This window comes from Argentina silus, assembly GCF_951799395.1.
Source record: "Argentina silus genome assembly, chromosome: 11".
Taxonomy (NCBI): domain Eukaryota; kingdom Metazoa; phylum Chordata; class Actinopteri; order Argentiniformes; family Argentinidae; genus Argentina; species Argentina silus.
Window position 1 is genome coordinate 17,633,081 of NC_139665.1, and position 16,879 is coordinate 17,649,959.

The 16,879-nt window shown below is 44.8% G+C and overlaps 1 protein-coding gene across 1 annotated transcript; it reads left to right on the plus strand.

Moving 5' to 3' along the window:
• Positions 1 to 1,689: 1,689 nt before the first annotated feature.
• On the plus strand, positions 1,690 to 13,390 carry tent4a (terminal nucleotidyltransferase 4A). Its single transcript, XM_083679824.1, has 13 exons — positions 1,690 to 2,594; positions 5,538 to 5,661; positions 5,850 to 5,896; positions 6,016 to 6,142; positions 6,797 to 6,904; positions 9,637 to 9,765; positions 10,271 to 10,478; positions 10,644 to 10,770; positions 10,912 to 11,015; positions 11,419 to 11,597; positions 11,762 to 11,920; positions 12,079 to 12,240; positions 12,741 to 13,390. The coding sequence occupies exons 1-13, from the start codon at positions 1,768 to 1,770 to the stop codon at positions 12,903 to 12,905; spliced, it is 2,466 nt and encodes an 821-aa protein (XP_083535950.1). The 5' UTR covers positions 1,690 to 1,767; the 3' UTR covers positions 12,906 to 13,390.
• The last annotated feature ends 3,489 nt before the right edge of the window (positions 13,391 to 16,879 follow it).

Genomic DNA, 16,879 nt, shown 5'->3' on the forward strand with positions numbered 1-16,879 from the left:
AATCAAAACCCATTAAAAAAAATCTTTTTCCAGCTGTATGTACAAATTTAGCCATACAACATCAAACTAATGAAAAAAAGGCGACAGTTCTGAAAATGTATAAAAAATGAAAAACAAGAATAACAGGGTTGGAAAAGTCATCAGTCCCCTGATTTAATACTTTGTATAACCACCTTTTGCTGCAATTACAGCCATCAGTCTGTTTGGATATGTCTCTACTAGCTTTGCACACCTAGATTGGAGAATATTTGCCCATTCTTCCTTGCAGAATTGTTCGAGTTCAGTCAAATTCCGTGGTGAGCGGCGATGGACTGCTCTCTTCAACTCCATCCACAGATTTTTTATCGGATTTAAGTCAGGGCTCTGACTTGGCCACTCAAGGACATTCACCTTTCTATCCTTAAGCCACTGCGTTGTTCTTTTGGCAGTATGTTCAGGATCGTTCAACTTCTCCATGACACACACACACACACACACACACACACACACCTAGCTGCAGGGCAGGCCTAAGGAAGTGAATGGGGTTATGAATCTATCCTCAATGCTACAGACAGGAATGACCCTTTCAGTCTGTAGAATCACCCAGAGCTTGTTGCTGCTATAGAGAAGGAGGGAGCTCCTCTTTTCACAGGCATACAGTAGAGTGAACAGCCGTGTGGCTGCTACGTGTGTGTGTGTGTGTGTGAGAGAGAGAGAGAGAGAGACAGAGCCTACTCGAGCTGACACGCTTGCTCTGGGGGTTTTTCATTGGCTCTGTCACATGCTGCACGTGAGTGGGGAGGGAAGCAGACATTATGCAAGGAGGAACACACACACACACACACACACACACACACACACACACACTCTACAGAAGGTGCTGCCAGTACTACTGCTGCTCCAGCTTGCTTCATCCCCATCACAGAGCTTAATTTATGGGCTGGAAGATGGCCGTTTCCAGTGTTGATTGCAAATGGTGTCTGTCTGGACCTATTAAAACCTCTATGTGTATTACGAGTGTGGTTCCCAATCATGTCGTGCTAGACCTGGAAGGATTATCATTCATCTCAAATCTGCCTGCTTTATTTAGAAATTGTAAATATTGGTAATATGTTGTGTGTGTGTGTTCTTCTCAGGGATGTAATATGCCCTCCAGCAACATATTTTAAATAGGAGAGGTAAGGTCTCACTTACTGAATTCCTCTCACCCCCCCCCCCCCCCCCATTCTCTCTCTCACACACATACACACCCGCACACACACTAAAAATGGTCCGCCCTATAGTGCACACACTACTGGAAATGTACCTCTTGACATTGACAGCTATAGTTTATTTTCAGGGAAACAGTTTACATTACATTACATCACAGATAACATAATACAGATTGCCGTGTATATATTCCCACATAATACTTTAAATATTTGATATAAACAGCACTGGTTTGCAATTAGTCAAATTATCCCCCAACTGAGAGAAAGTGGTGAAAGGGAGGAGTAGGCGGTGGACGGGGGTGTGTTTACGGCGATAGTTTAAAACCCTACACACATGCGCACAGCGCTTCGGTTTGAAGAGAATACGCCATATTGAATTACCGTAGGATTCTGCTAGCGGTTTTCTGCTAGCGGTGTAGAAAGGACCACTTCGTCAATGGTCCTTATTCGGTTTGGCGTTTAGTACTTCTTACTATTTTTGTAACCTTCTTCACGAGCAATTTTTTCGGTCCGGCAGGCGCGTAATTTTAACGGGCACACTGATTTGCTTGAAGGAGGTTGTCAAAAAAGAAGTTGAATGGATCCGAGGGTAGCTTGGATTCAGCCCGAACAGAAAGGACCTGCGAACGCTTTATGGATGCACGTCTGGGAGACTTCTCAATCTCAGGGAGTACGGGCAAACTCCGGTCAGTATCACAATCAGAACCACAACATATGCGTGAATTCTCCAGCGTTGGACGTTTTTAAAAATGTTGCGGCCGTGGCATCGAGCAAAAGCATTTGCAGCAGTAGCACTAACGATACGACCAGTCTGAGCAGCAGCCATCACAGCATTAACGGCACTATCCCTAACGGCACTGCATTTTCCTCCTTTGGAATAACGTTACCGAACAGAAACGTCCAGAACTCTTTGACCCCGTCAAACGCGAACGGTAACGGAGTCACGGCAGGTTTGGGAGAGGGGAAAATGCCTCAAAAGACAGGATCTGTCTCCTCCGCGTCTTCAGTGGAATCTGGAACGGACAGTCCATCTTCGAACTGCTCATTGGGGAGGACTAATGGTGGTGGAAATGTAACGGGGAATATTATTAATAAAAACGTTGGAGGTGCGAATATGTTCTTTAGCTTCAGTGAAACCATGCATAATAATGTCAACCATTACCATCATCATCGTCACCATCCGGACCCTGCACAGTACAATTTTCAACAGAATTGTGTGAAGCGTCACCCGATTAACCCCTCTGCACCCCTAAATCACCACAATCACCATCCAGGCCGAAGGAAAAGTGACAATAAGGCGAGCACCTATGGGATGAATTACCTGCTTTCAAACTGCACTAATGGAAACTATGTCAGCACTGGGACGCCTTGGAAGACGAGGAAGTACAACCCCGGTGTTAATGGGTGAGACTCATGAGATTGCCCTTCGATTCCACGATTTGCTGTGTTGGTGGCTATCTGAGATTAGCTAATAATGTCTTTCTTGTCACTGTTATTCAAGATGGTCAAAAGATGTGCTCTTGCCCTAACGTCAATCAATGACGGTGTCATTCATTTGGGTGAATGCATTGACTGGTCATTTTAGTTTGCTACACTTAAGATGTAGCTATGGCATTGACGTTAGCTATGATAGCTTGCTTGCTAGCTAGCTCGATACCTGCTGTCAGCTATGTATGGCTGCGCATGATAGCCACTGCCAGATGTAACATGGTAGCATGCTATGTGTAGCAAGCTGAGTAGCAGCCATTTAGCGAGTGGGCTAACGGTTTGCTAAATGGCTAGGCACTAAGCTAGCAAGTAAATAGACAGATCTGAGGGTTGGGTAATTTGTGTGGAATGTAGGTTGAGTAACACACAATTACGAAGGGGGGTCATGCAACCCTGGACTCTGGAGACAGTCAACTCAATCCACCCATGTTTTACTATTTTACATCCCTTATACGTTATTGCTGGCTTACCAGATAGTTAGTTAAACTATATATTTGAATTCATAAAACTCTGCCTGTCAGTGCCATAAAACATTGGCAAGGAAAAAGAACTTTGAAACTGACTTCATGGTAGCCATCTAGTACTAGTATTTTTTACAATGTGGTTATCAACAAGTTCACATCAAACATGCATGCACGTCAGTACTTTTAAAGCTGTTGTATAGGCTTAAGTTATGTCATATTTAGTTTTAGTGTGCAGTATGTACAGAAAGGCCCCTTCCAAAGATCTTACAGAGGAAGCCTCAAATGTGTTGCATGAACTTGTGATATTTGAAATGTTTGGTTGCACCCATCTGGGAATTTTCGAGCTGGTCAGGAAAGCAATTTTTGTGCCTCACTCACTCTGAGTTCACGTTTACATTTTAGACATTTAGCAGACGCCTTTATCCAAAGAAACTTACAACAAGTACATTTGTCTAAGTAAGTGAATCATCTATACATCAGTCATCATAAGAGAAACAAATCTATGCTAGGACCAGGGGCCATTAGCAGTCACAATGCTAGAAGAAGGAAGAATTACTTTTTTAAATATTTATTTATTTATTTTTATTTACAGTAGAGAAAAACTGTACAGGGGATGAAGAGGTCTTTAGGAGGGACAGTCAAGATGTAGCCTGAAGAGATGGCTCTTCAGTCTACGGCGGAAGATAGGTAGTGACTCTGCGGTCCTGACAGCAGTGGGAAGCTCGATCCACCAGTGAAAAGCTGTGACCAAATAGCGCGACTGCTGCATCCATGTAGAGGTGGCGGTGCCAGATGGCCAGCTGAGGTGGAAGAGCAGAGTGCTTGGGCAGGGCTTTGGGGGCTGACCGTTGCTTGCAAGTAGGGAGGGGCTGTCCCCTTTGCCGCCCGGTAGGCGAGCACCAGGGTCTTGAATTTGATGCGAGCTGCTACCGGGAACCAATGAAGGGTGCGAAAGAGGGGGCTGGGGAGATTGAACACCAGATGGGCAGCAGCATTCTGGATGAGCTGCAGAGGTCTGATGGCGGAGGCGGGCAGCCCGGCCAAGAGTGCGTTTCAGTAGTCAAGGCGAGAGATCACAAGTGTCTGGACCGAGGGTTGTGCTGATTCTCTTGTGAGGAATGGACGAATCCTTCTGATGTTGTAGAGGAAGAATCTACAGGAGCATGCTGTCGCTGTGATGTTCGCCGCACAGGATAGGTTGTCAAGGATCACCCCAAAATTCTTGGCTGTCTGGGGGGAGCTCACAGTAGAGTTCTCTACTGTGATGGAGAAGTCTTGGAGAGGTTCAGGCTTTCCCAGGGAGGAAGAGCAGCTCAGTCTTGTTAAGGTTGAGCTTGAGGTGGTAGACTGACATCCATGCAGAAATGTCTGCAAGACACGGAGAGACACGTGTTGCCACCTGTGAGTCAGGGGAGGAAAGAGAGAGAGTTGAGTGAAACCATGTGAGGAAATTACCGAGCCAAGACAAATTACAAGTTTGACAAATTACTTGACTTTGACCCTGAACATCCATTTGAATCCCCTCAACAATTATCATTTCTACTGGGCTGCTGAATGTCTGTGTTCCTTCCATGGGCAGTTGACTGTATGTTTTATTTATTTATTTATTTATTTATTTATAGCAAAAAATATTATGTGCTCTATGGTCAAAGTCACATACATAAATTTTACTGGTAAATGTGACTTGTAGCCCGTGCAATTAACGACTTGATAATTTTTTTGTGAATTTTAATGATGTCATTACCATAACGGCTGAAGATGTCTGACAATGTTCTGTAGCTTGAACATCACTCAGATGGGAGCAATCGCACACAACACTCAACTGCTTAGTATCTTTGGTAAAAAAAAACATTAGACAGAGATGCTCCTATTTAAACAGTCAGTTATAAGAATAATCGGTCCATGATACATTTCTTACAAGTGGAGTGTCGTGCACTCCCTATCATTAGTGGAACTAGGCCTAACTGTTGCCCTGTCAGAAATGGACTCCTGGCTCCATATCTGGTTAAGCTTGGCTGTGTCTCTTGCAGTGTTTTCATGAGTGGGCACATCAGCTGGTTGCATTCTCTCCAGGGCCCTAGTAATTGATTGTGGCTGTCTCCCTGTTGCGTAAAGGATGCGTTCCTAGAAAATGGATTGTCATGGGGTAGAACAGGATACTACTGTTCCCAGGCATCAGAGTGGTCATACGTATTTACACACACGAGGAATATCTGTGATCAGGCATAACACTTTCAGACTTGTTGATTGGCCTACTTGATGGTGTACGCTCTGCAGTCACATGTGGTCTCTTCGGGCTACAATAGGTGTGTGCTTGCGTGTGCCTGTGTAGTAGGCCTAGGCTGTATGTATGTATCTATGTATGTATTAACCCTCTGTCTTCCTCTATTTCCAGGCTACATGAGGAGGTGGTGGACTTCTATAACTTCATGTCTCCTCGGCCGGAGGAGGCAGCCATGAGGAGGGAGGTGGTCAACAGGATAGAGACGGTCATTAAGGAGCTGTGGCCCACTGCGGACGTGAGTACACACACACACACACCAGGTGTGCTTTCAGTACAATATGATAGGAAATCTGTTGGAGTATGCTCAATATCATTTTTGTGTTCGGTTTAGGGTTAGGAGGGTTAATAGCACACAAAATACCTGTTTGTGCTGGTTGTTTTTAATTACAGCGGTTTTAAAACTCTTCTCGTCACTCTCTTCAGGTGCAGATATTTGGCAGCTTCAGCACTGGGCTCTATCTGCCAACAAGGTAGGACAGCAGCCCAGAGTGTGTGTCTGTGATTGATTGAATCCAGGTTTTAAATGTAGTTTTTCCTGTTATGTCGCAGGTTAGCCATGTGGTAACTGTTTCTGTGTGTGTTTCCATAGTGACATTGATCTGGTGGTGTTTGGGAAGTGGGAATGCCCCCCACTGCACTTGCAGCAGCTAGAACAGGCCCTCCGGAAACACAACGTGGCGGAACCTTTCTCCATCAAAGTACTGGACAAAGCTACGGTGAGTAGTGGTCTGTCTGAATATATCGCCCAGTCCAAATTCAGCATCCAAATTGTCCTGTCAAATTCAATTCTTATTGACATTTGTTAGAAATATGGCAGAAACTATTTCTTGCGCACCAGAGGGCGAGCTGAAACCATATTGCTCACATCACATCTCTTGGGATCGGGATGGGCACGGTTTTTGAATATCCGATCAGACGTTGGTATTCAATTACTTGTGAGAGTTATTATAATTTCTCTCATGAGAAGGGAAATAATGTTTTCCTGTCCTTGATATCGTAGACTATTTTCCTTTCAAGTCCCAATCCTGCTATAGCCTAAAATTCTGACTCCTGTCTCAGTGAAAATGAAACCTAATTATGTCATCAATAGTTATTATAGTGTGTCAATCTCATGTTAACTCGTTATTTGGCCTTGAATGGTGTCTTGGCTCATTTACATAGAGTACATTAGCTATCCGGAAAAAAAGCATAAAATTATTCGATTAACTAAATATTTTCAAATGCCCATTCCTACAATTAAGCCAGCCACAAACCTGCCCCCCTAGCATTTGGCATACTTGATCGAGTGGCTTAGTAATGCATCCTATGTCCGGCACTACGACTAAAAAGACGACTGAAAGTCTTTTCCCCTCCACTCTTCTCCCGTCCAGGTGCCAATCATCAAACTAACGGACCAGGAGACCGAGGTGAAGGTGGACATCAGCTTCAACGTGGAGACTGGAGTCAAAGCTGCCCGCTTCATCAAGGACTACATGAAGGTACGGTCACTAAGTATTCTCAATAACCCATATTCATGGGACTCATTCCAAGCAGATGCATTCCAAGCCAGAACCGTAGCTGTGTAGGGAGGACCCAGGACTTCTGTGACTACTCTGTGGAATGCATTTCCCATCACTGTATCAACATGCCCTTTAAAAGTTGCTATTCACAACATGCCAGGACATATGGTCAACAGGGATAGCTTTTTGCAAAGCATGTGTGATTTGACTCCTGTCTATTTGCATAGTTGGATGCGTGTCCACTCATGACCCATGTTGTGGGTATCTTAAATCAACTGAATCCACTGAATAATGATTGACAGTGCTACACAGTGAGTTTGAGTGGTGATTCATACAGTTGGCAGGGGTTTAATCCGGTGCCGAAAGCCACCACAAGGTGGCGAGAAGAGCTGTGAAGGATGTTTGAAAAGAGAATGGTTTGCCTTATCAGATGCATGTAGATTGGCAAAATCCAGTTTATTATAGCAGCTCATGAATTGCAGATCACATGTTCTCTCACAGCGCAGAGAAACTGGGAAATGTTTTAGCTCAGTTTAACATGAATAAGCGCGAGTCGGGTATAATAATGTAACTGAATGATTACGGAATGAAGTTAGGAATGTTAATGCGTGACAGCAGTTAAGTACAGTATGTTGGGTTTTAGTGGGATTGGGACTGGGTAGAAAAGTAGCCTATAGTTATAATAGGGTGTGAACGTCTACATTTTCAGCAAGGGCGGCCATCTCTCGTTCACACAATGTAATAATAATGATGCATTTATTTTGTATACTGTAGCGCTTTTTGAAGGATCGTTTGAAGGGGGAGAGTGTGCTGGATAAATTGTCACACTTTTGTTTGTTAATCGTAAAAAGTATCAAGAAAAAGATTACCCTCCCCCAGTGTATCCTAAGATTAAAAGTTCAACTTCTGGAAAGAGAGACAGAGTCAGATATTTTTGGTGACGAATAGGACACTATTGAGAGGCCGTGTTGGTAAAAATGACAACCATAAAAATGACAACTATTGTTGACAACTAATTAGGCCACGCCTCTCTTCAATGTCTTCCACAGCAGAGGCGTGTCGTTTTTTTCCCGCACAGCCGACTGGAACGGACATTTTACGATAGCGGACATGTACTGTAGCCCCCTTGGTTTCTCTCAATTCATATTGCTGCAAATGCAAACACCATTTTGGACTTGCAAATACTACTGAATACCTGAGGCTCTCAAAACACAAATTAATACCAATGTGATTTACACACATCAATATTGGCTACAGGGTCCATCCGACTGCAGCCATGTAGAAGGGATGCCAAAATGCATTACGTTGCTCTGTCTCACTATATATGCAATCACATTCTATGGTAGTGCGTGTTGACATAGGCGCCTGCTAGATTGTAGCGCAGCTTTGGATGAGTTGCAATTGACATACTGACAAATATATGCAGTGCTCTCGTTTCATGCTTTTCACTCGCACTAACCATTACGTTATTCTCCCCTCAAAAGTATATATGCAACATTTTTTCTAGGTCACAACGTTTTAGGCAGCACCCCCTTGCGAAATATATCCTACGTCCCTGGACAAGTGGGTATACAAATGGGTATAAAATGGGACATACTGACATATATATGCAACGCTCTGGTGATCAGAGCTGTTTATTGGTTTTATTCTTTCATTGCACATGGCATGTAAACATTTGGCTGATTTATGAAATTCTCATTTCAATCGTGAAATATGTTATTGTGCCAGAGCAGAACATTTCACAAACTGCTCTCTTTGCTTTGTGAGCGCGCTGTGTCCATATACAGTAGCCTGCTGCTGAAATGCGTAGAATCAACTGAAGCATTATATCCAAAGTGAAACAACTCACAAACTACTCTTCACATAATTAAGTCAGGCGGCAATGTTTGTAAACACACTATAACACACTGTAAGCATATCCGTCAAGCTCAACGATGCCTCCTGGTGGTGGTTTTGACGAGGTGAATGACCTGGAAAAAAATAACTGACCAGTGGCGCTTCTCGGCTCTCAACGTCTGCCAACTGTACAATCACCAGCTTCCTTCCTACCCGGATACACAGGGACGATAGGATCTGATTGATGGTTTTCCTGGGCAACTTCAAGCCTTCACTTTCAAGCAAGAGTGCCAAAGGGTCTTGCCACACCTTTACGTAATAGATTGCATTCATGCAACGCTTTGTTTTATGGTGCAAAACCCATATTCCGAATATGTAGCACTCGCACGAGCAATACATAGAAGCCATTTTGCATTAGAAAACTCTGTTTTGTCATACACTAGGTAATTTTTAATAAATTTTATTTCGCATCACCAGACAGGCTTTTCAGGCTAGCTGCGACTATGATATGCTGTCTGTGTGGGAATTCAATCATGAATCGTTTTAGAGAGAAGTCTCTGACTGCAGATCACCCGCATAGTGGAAGGCAATATCACTATTTCAGATGAGGGGAACCTGTGAAAAATTTAATTGGATGGATGAATTATACCCCTTGTCGTCGTCTGCCCATAACTGTTAATAGGGATTTTCATTTGAATATAGATTAAACACACTCTTCCGTTGCCCTGAAGTGATTATGCATCATGTGAAACATGTCATTAAAAATCCATATTTTTCTCAAAGCACTTTACTGACTTTACTGACTTCGATGTCTTTCACCTCATCCCTCCTTTCTTGCCCCTCTTCATCCCTCATCTTCCCTCTCCCTCTCTCAGAGGTATCCAGTGCTGCCTTACCTGATCTTCGTGTTGAAGCAGTTTCTGCTACAGAGGGATCTCAACGAAGTGTTCACTGGAGGAATCAGCTCTTACAGCCTCATTCTCATGGTCATCAGCTTCCTGCAGGTACACACACACACACACACACACACACACACACACAGCTCTTGTTGTCCTTTCTGCAGTTACCAACATGCTAACATTTCTCTCCATTTGTAGACAGTGTCCTGCATAAGTAATGGGACACTGAAGCATTTGTTCTTCTTTTGGCTCTGTACTTCGAAAGTTTGGATTTGAAATCAAACAATTACTCTGAGGTGAAAGTTGCAGTACACTGTAATTTTCACAAACAGGCCTCATTCGCCAATCAGCCAATTTCTGTCCGCTGCGGCTTTGGAAATGCCGGCATGTCCTATAGCGTGTGCTGAAGAAGGCTTGATGCTAATTAGTTGGGATGCTATTCCAGATTTTTGACCACTTTTTTTTTCTCTGGCCTCCATTGATTTGATTTAGTTAGCCTAATTTCGGTCATCCTTCACAAGGGTAAACGCTCCAATAACGTTTGGATGGATTTGATGAGAGACATTTTTGATTGCACACCCTATAACTTGTCTGCCTATTCCCTCCACAGCTACACCCGCGGATCGATGCCAGAAACCCCAACATGAACCTCGGCATCTTGCTGATTGAGTTCTTTGAGCTGTATGGACGCCATTTTAACTACCTGAAGACTGGCATTCGCATCAAGAACGGAGGGGCCTATATGGCTAAAGAGGAGTTCATGAAGGCCACCGGATACAGACCATCCACGCTCTGCATCGAGGATCCACTGATCCCAGGTGTGTGTGTGTGTGTGTGTGTTAGGCTGTCATCAGTTTTAATATGTGTGTGTGTGTGTGTGTGTGTGTGTGTGTGTGTGTGTGTTTTGTGTTTGACTGGTCAGTCTGCGTGTGGGGTGTGTGTTTGGCTGTCGGCAGTTTTTAACATGGGTGTGTCTGCTGCAGGTAATGACGTGGGTAGGAGTTCCTACGGGGCCGTTCAGGTGAAGCAGGTGTTTGACTATGCCTACATCGTCCTGAGCCACGCTGTGTCACCGCTGGCACGCTCCTACCCCAACCAGGACATCGACAGGTAGGCCCCCCCCCCCCCCCCCCAACCCTGGCCTCTCTTAGTCTTTATCCACTCTGGCTGCATCTCAATAGTCTAAAGGTGGCATCTTCTCCTCTCTCTTTCTCATCTGCTCTTATCTGAAACCATTTTCTGTCCCTGCAGCACTTTGGGGAGGATAATCAAGGTGACACAGGAAGTGATTGACTACAGGGAGTGGATCATCAAGAAGTGGGGGGGCAGGCACCTGGCACGGATGGAGAGCAGAGGTAAGAGTGGTCACACACACACACACACAATCCAACACAACCCTGACAGCCAAATCTCCTATCGTAGGAATATCTGCTGTAACTTTGAGTCCCTGTGGTTTTGATTTGATTGAAGGTCAAATGAATGACTGTAGAATAAAGTTCTGACTAATGACACCCGACATTAGAGGAACTTTTACACCGTACTACAGCGTTCGCTGTGGTGGATGAGATTGATGGCATCTATTAAATAGCAATGTTGAAATTGAATGGGCCACCTCGTCTCAGCCGTTGTTCTGTCATTGTAATGCTTAATTTGCCTTTGGAATAGCTTGGTACACGTATCGCGTGCGTGTGTGTGAGCGCTGTTACTCCTTGGATGTGTCCATGTATACTAACCTGTGTGTGTGTGTTCTCTTGGTAGGTTCCCTCCCTAAGCCATCTCTCTCAGAGCAGGACCCAGGGTGTGTGTTGGGTCTGGGGGCAGAGGAGCAACAGAGAGACTCTGTCTCCCCCCACAGTGCCGACTCCCCCATGTCCCTGTCCAGCCCCCAGCAACACTCCTCTGCTTCATCTGTCTCCTCTCTCTCTGGATCAGACAACGTAAGGACACACAAACAGACGCGCGCACACACACAGCGCAAACTGATTGACACACGCACAATACAAAAGTAATCGTACACACACACTTTGATTTGATTTATGGCTTTCTCCTTTTTCCTTTTTTTTATTTTATTTTAATCTCCACCCTCTCTCCCGTTTGTCAGGACTCTGATTCGACGCCGTGCCCTGTCCCTCCGCCCACCTTGCCACCATACCCATCTCTCCAGGTTCTGGGCATGGCCTTGCCCCTGGGGCTGACCATGGGAGTGGGCAAGCCGGGCATAGGCGGTCACCACCCTCTCATGATACATGCAGGCTCACAGGTATGCCACAGGGCCTCAATGATGTATGTTAACGCCACTTAGCGCTGTAGCCATTACTATGATGGAGAGGCAGAGTTAGTGAAAAATGTGTTGAGTTGTCATGATGAGTGATGACTGACCCTGTCTTGCTCTCTCTCTCTCTCTCCCTGTCTCTCCAGACGCGTGTCTCCCTGCCCGGTGGTCTATCTGTGCACTCCTTACCTGGCAGACAGGTGTGTATAGACACCGGGCTCCCCCCTTTCTTCCACATGCCCCCCCCTGCCCCTGCCCCTCCCAGCCCCCAGCCTCTGTCCAGCCCCCACCCCGGCCACACGCACAAGGTAGGCGCCGGCGTGCACACGCTACAGGGAGAATCTCTCTCTCTTCCTTTCCCTCTCTCTCTCTCTCTCTCTCTCTCTCTCTCTCTCTCTCTCTCTCTCTCTCTCATTCCTGTTCTCTTCCTTGTAGTGTAGGCACTAAATTGCACTCTGAAACTGCTCTGCACCTCAAAACCTTGTTGATTTTGTTTCTCTGTGAATAGTTTTGCCCTGTTCTAGATTCCTAAAAAGACGGCATACAAACTCGGTCTCTAGTGGAAAAGCACCACCTGATTTTTATTACTACTTGATTTTATAACTACTACTACATTGTTTTCCAGGCCTATCTGGTATTTCTAATATAGAAAATGTAGCTAAATCTAGTGTTCTAGAACATAATTTATTGTGTTTATGTAAAGTGTGTTAGTGTGTTTTAGTGTGTTTTTATTGAAGTTTTCAGTGGTTAGAATTCCTTGGTTTCTATCCTCAACTCTTCCTCATCTCTTCTTCCTCTTCCTCTCCAGAGTGGTCCCAAGTTTCCAATGAAGGGCTTCCACAATCCAGCGGTGGTCCACAGTCCTGTCCTGGCCAACCGAGCACACACACACGCTCACACACACACACAGTACAACCGGAACACCTGGCGACGCAGGAAGAGAGACAGCCTCCCCGTCAGCCTCAGCAGATAGAGAACACTCCTCTCTTCCTCCTCCTCATCCCCCTCTTTACTCCTCCATTGGGTCTAAGAGACTCCACTTGACGATGCCTCCTTGCTGTTCGTCTTGAAGAAGAACAGACAGAGAAACGAGACCAGCAGTGAATTTAACACACGGGCCGCCTCCAAACTGGATAGACAGTGCAGCTCTGCATCTCTCTTCCTCTCCACCTCTATCTTTCTCTCCATCTCTGCATGTTTTTACTGAGCAACGGCCCTGAAGCTCAGCAGCGGCGGCGGCTGGCGAACGCAGCCCTGCGCTGTAACGCTCTGACCCCAGGAACTGTTCAGCAGCACTCTTCTGATCTGTGACTTCCTGTTAAGGATGTAAATGTTTGTTCTTTTTTTTTTTTTTTTCTCTCTCCCAGTTTTATGTCTTTTGTTTACGTTCCAAATTTCGTAAGCGTTTTTCCGTTGGCCTTATTTCACTTGTTGAGGGACTGAGAGTGGTGATGTCATTGCCAGGGCTGAGTGGCCAGTTTCAGTGGCTCTTGCCCTCTCGATGACCTTGTCGTGGCCCGGCAGCCAAGCTGCCTGCTTTTCTATGTAACATTTTCCAGTGTACACACAAGGAACCGGTTTCTCATTTGTGCAATAATGTTTGTCTTACTTTTTTTTTGCAAAGTAAATGTTTATTTAATTTGAGGTATGTATGTATGTATGTATGTATGTAAAGCCATTTTGTTGTTGTTTTTTAAGATGGTTGTTTTATTTTTGTAGTGTTTTTAATTTTGCTGAGAGTTTACAGAACCTTTCCCCAGCTTGCCTCCACTATGGAGTGTGTGTTTGTGTGTCAGGTTGTGTGTGTGTGCTTGAGCGATGTTGAGTGACCCCCCCCCCCCACGGTGTGTTACGATGTGAATCGGAGAGAAGCAGGAGCAACTATAGGTGTGATGTCATGATTACACTGGACTCTCTTCTACCTCTCCCCTCCTCCATCTACACTGCTTCAGACATGCAGGCATGGTGAACAGAATATCGATCAGGAACTTTCTGTTACTAGTCCAGTAGTAGTCATGTCGTTGCAGATGGAGGTACGGAGGAGTGGAGAGGAGAGGAGAAGCCACTGTTGACATGCACCCTATGTTAGACAGGATACAGAGGAATCTGTAATCCCACTCTGTCTCACCAGAGGGCGCTCTTGCTGCAGAGCAGACTGTCAGTTCTATTACTCACACCGTGTGTCTGTGTGTGTGTGTGTGTGTGTGTGTGTGTGTGTGTGTGTGTGTGTGTGTGTGTGTGTGTGTGTGTGTGTGTGTGTGTGTGTGTGTGTGTGTGTGTGTGTGTGTGTCTTGTCCCTTATTTGACTGTAGACATTTTCTCAGTATTTCTCAGTATATCAGAGGACGAGGCCTTTGCCTCACATTTTGTTTTTCCAAATGGATCAATGTTTGTGCCATTCTTTCCACACAGTCCTAGCATAGGCTATGTGGAAAACGTTACTTAATTTCTGCATAGGCTGGAGAACAATAAGAGTCGCAAGTCCTCATTGCAGGATTTAGGCACAAGTGACCCCAAGTACTTACACATACTGTGTGCTCGAGTGTTTGTTTGTCTTTTTTTTTTTTTTTTTTTTTTAATATCTGAGTGGTTTAGGGGGGTTGGATGAAGGGACAGCCAAACTGACCTGAACTTGAAGATCAGGACTAGGTTGAAGTTGCTTTCTACCACTGATATCCGGAGTCAAATGTTGTCTTATCCCCCCTGTGGTTAAGGTTGGGATTACGGGGTCGAGTAATCTGATCCCAGATCTGTGGTGAAGAGCATCCTCTACTTGGACCTAAAGATCAGTGCAGACTAACACTAGGTGCTCTAAAGGGGGTCTCTCCTTTGTTATGGGGGATAAGAAGGGGGTCTTCCCGGGAACCAGGACCCTGGAGAAAGGGAATTATTTTGATTCCATTCTGGGATCTTATGTACAGATTGCCAGGTACTTCCGCTAATTGTTTGCAATGCCTTTTTATTTGTGTTAACTTGGAGTGTGTATGTGGTTTCTTCAGCAAGACAGCACAGCCAAGACTGTAAAGGCTGCAGCTCAGAGTGGTGTTATTACTATGCAAGTGGATTACTATCGTCACCCTGTATTTCTGTTGTTTTCCAATGACAACCACTGCTTTGTTGGACCGGAGTAATGTTATTTACTGTAAACCTGAGTTTCAAGGACTCTGTGAAGGCATTGGCAGGCTTGCCAGCCAAGTGGCAACTTCGAAAAAGTGAACCACAAACCCCCCCTGGTTTTGTATGCAAGTCCTGATATGTTTCAAAAGTCTAGTTTTGTATATCTATCTATTAGTCAGAAATCTATGGAAGGGGGATGTTTGTCAGTGGTTCTGTCGTGTCTTTCGGTGAGTGAGGAGAGTAGTGACACGTGGCGTGTTTAACCACTGTTTTAATGGTGAAGTGTGCACAGGGGGCGACTTGCACTCTGTTGTGGACAACTTCACCCTCTCCTAAGTGCACTACAGAGTCCTCTACGATTACTGAAGCTGTGTTCAGTGATAATGTTACACTCTGTGATGTTACTATAGCCACTTTGACCCGCCAATCAACACACCTTATTGGCCACACACGTCTGTTGAAGTTGCTTCTAGACACAGATCTAGGATCAGCTTAACCTCCCCAAATTCTATCCTTCCTTATTATGGGGGGAAACCAAAAACTGTCCCTTCATCAGTATCTAGAGGCGACTTCTTACTCCCTAAAATGCCGCCTATGAGAGCCATGTCTGCTTTTAGAGAATAGAAAACCAGCATCTTTAAGAGGGGAGGTCACAACTTAAGCAGCGAGCTGTGCCAGTTATTTATCCTTGGTGGAAGTATATTGGCTAGGTCAAGGTTGCCGCCGTTTTACAGATCAAAGTAAGACCGACATGCAGTGTTCTGAGAAGCCTGTATGGATTAACTATGTACATCTGTCGTCTGAAGCGTCTTTCTTTCTCCTCATTTCCTCGCCTTCGTTTCCACTGATGTGATGGAAATGGACAGGTGAAAGCTGATCTCCCAGTCGCCTCCTGCCATGTTGTTTTCACCTATCCAGAGATGTGTGGGGGAAGTACTGGAGACGGGGAGAGAGGAAGCCTCTTTGGCCTCGTGAAATATCGACATTTGTACATGTAGATGCAATGAAACCACCCCCATTGCAACACAATGAGGGATTTTAAACGTATGTCCGCCATTTTGAGAAACGTGGCGGCTCCTATGTCCTGGCCGATTCATCTGAGCAGTACTCCCAAAATGGCTGCCGAGCTAGCGGTGGCCAGAGGAAGAGACTGCCCGGCTTTTGTTTTGAACATTTTTATGTACCGGTATATTTTTTTCTATTTTATTTTTTAATAAACATCTTAAAACTGCCAGTGATTGTGTGGTTGTGTTTTTATGTCCATGCTCTATTTGGTTGCATGTTAGAAAATGTATATTGTTCCATTTTACGACACTTTTGCATGCAATTTAGTACTATTTAAAAGAGGTCTTGCACAAGAAAATCCCACAGGGATATTTGAAGAATAATCTGTGTCCCAATACTCCATCCTTTTCCCTGCAGTGTACACTTGTCCACTCCCCAACACAGATTTAGAAGCATCAAATTGGTCGAAGAATTGGCACGCAATTTCTGTTGAACTGAATCCTACAGTTCCTCTTTACCCTGCTCGAAGCATACATATACATTCACCAAACACTTTATTAGGTACACCTTCTCATGGTGAAGGTGGTGTGATGGTGTAGGGAATGTTTTCTTGGCACACTTTGGGCCTGTTAATACCAATCAATCATTGCTTGAATGCAACAGCCTTGTATTGAGTATTGTTGCTGACCATGTGCATCCCTTCATGGCCACAATTTACCCATCTTCTAATGGCTACTTCCAGCATGACAATGCACCATGTCACAAAGCAAAAGTTGTCTCGAACTGGTTTCATGAACATGACAATGAGTTCAGTGTTCTTCAGTG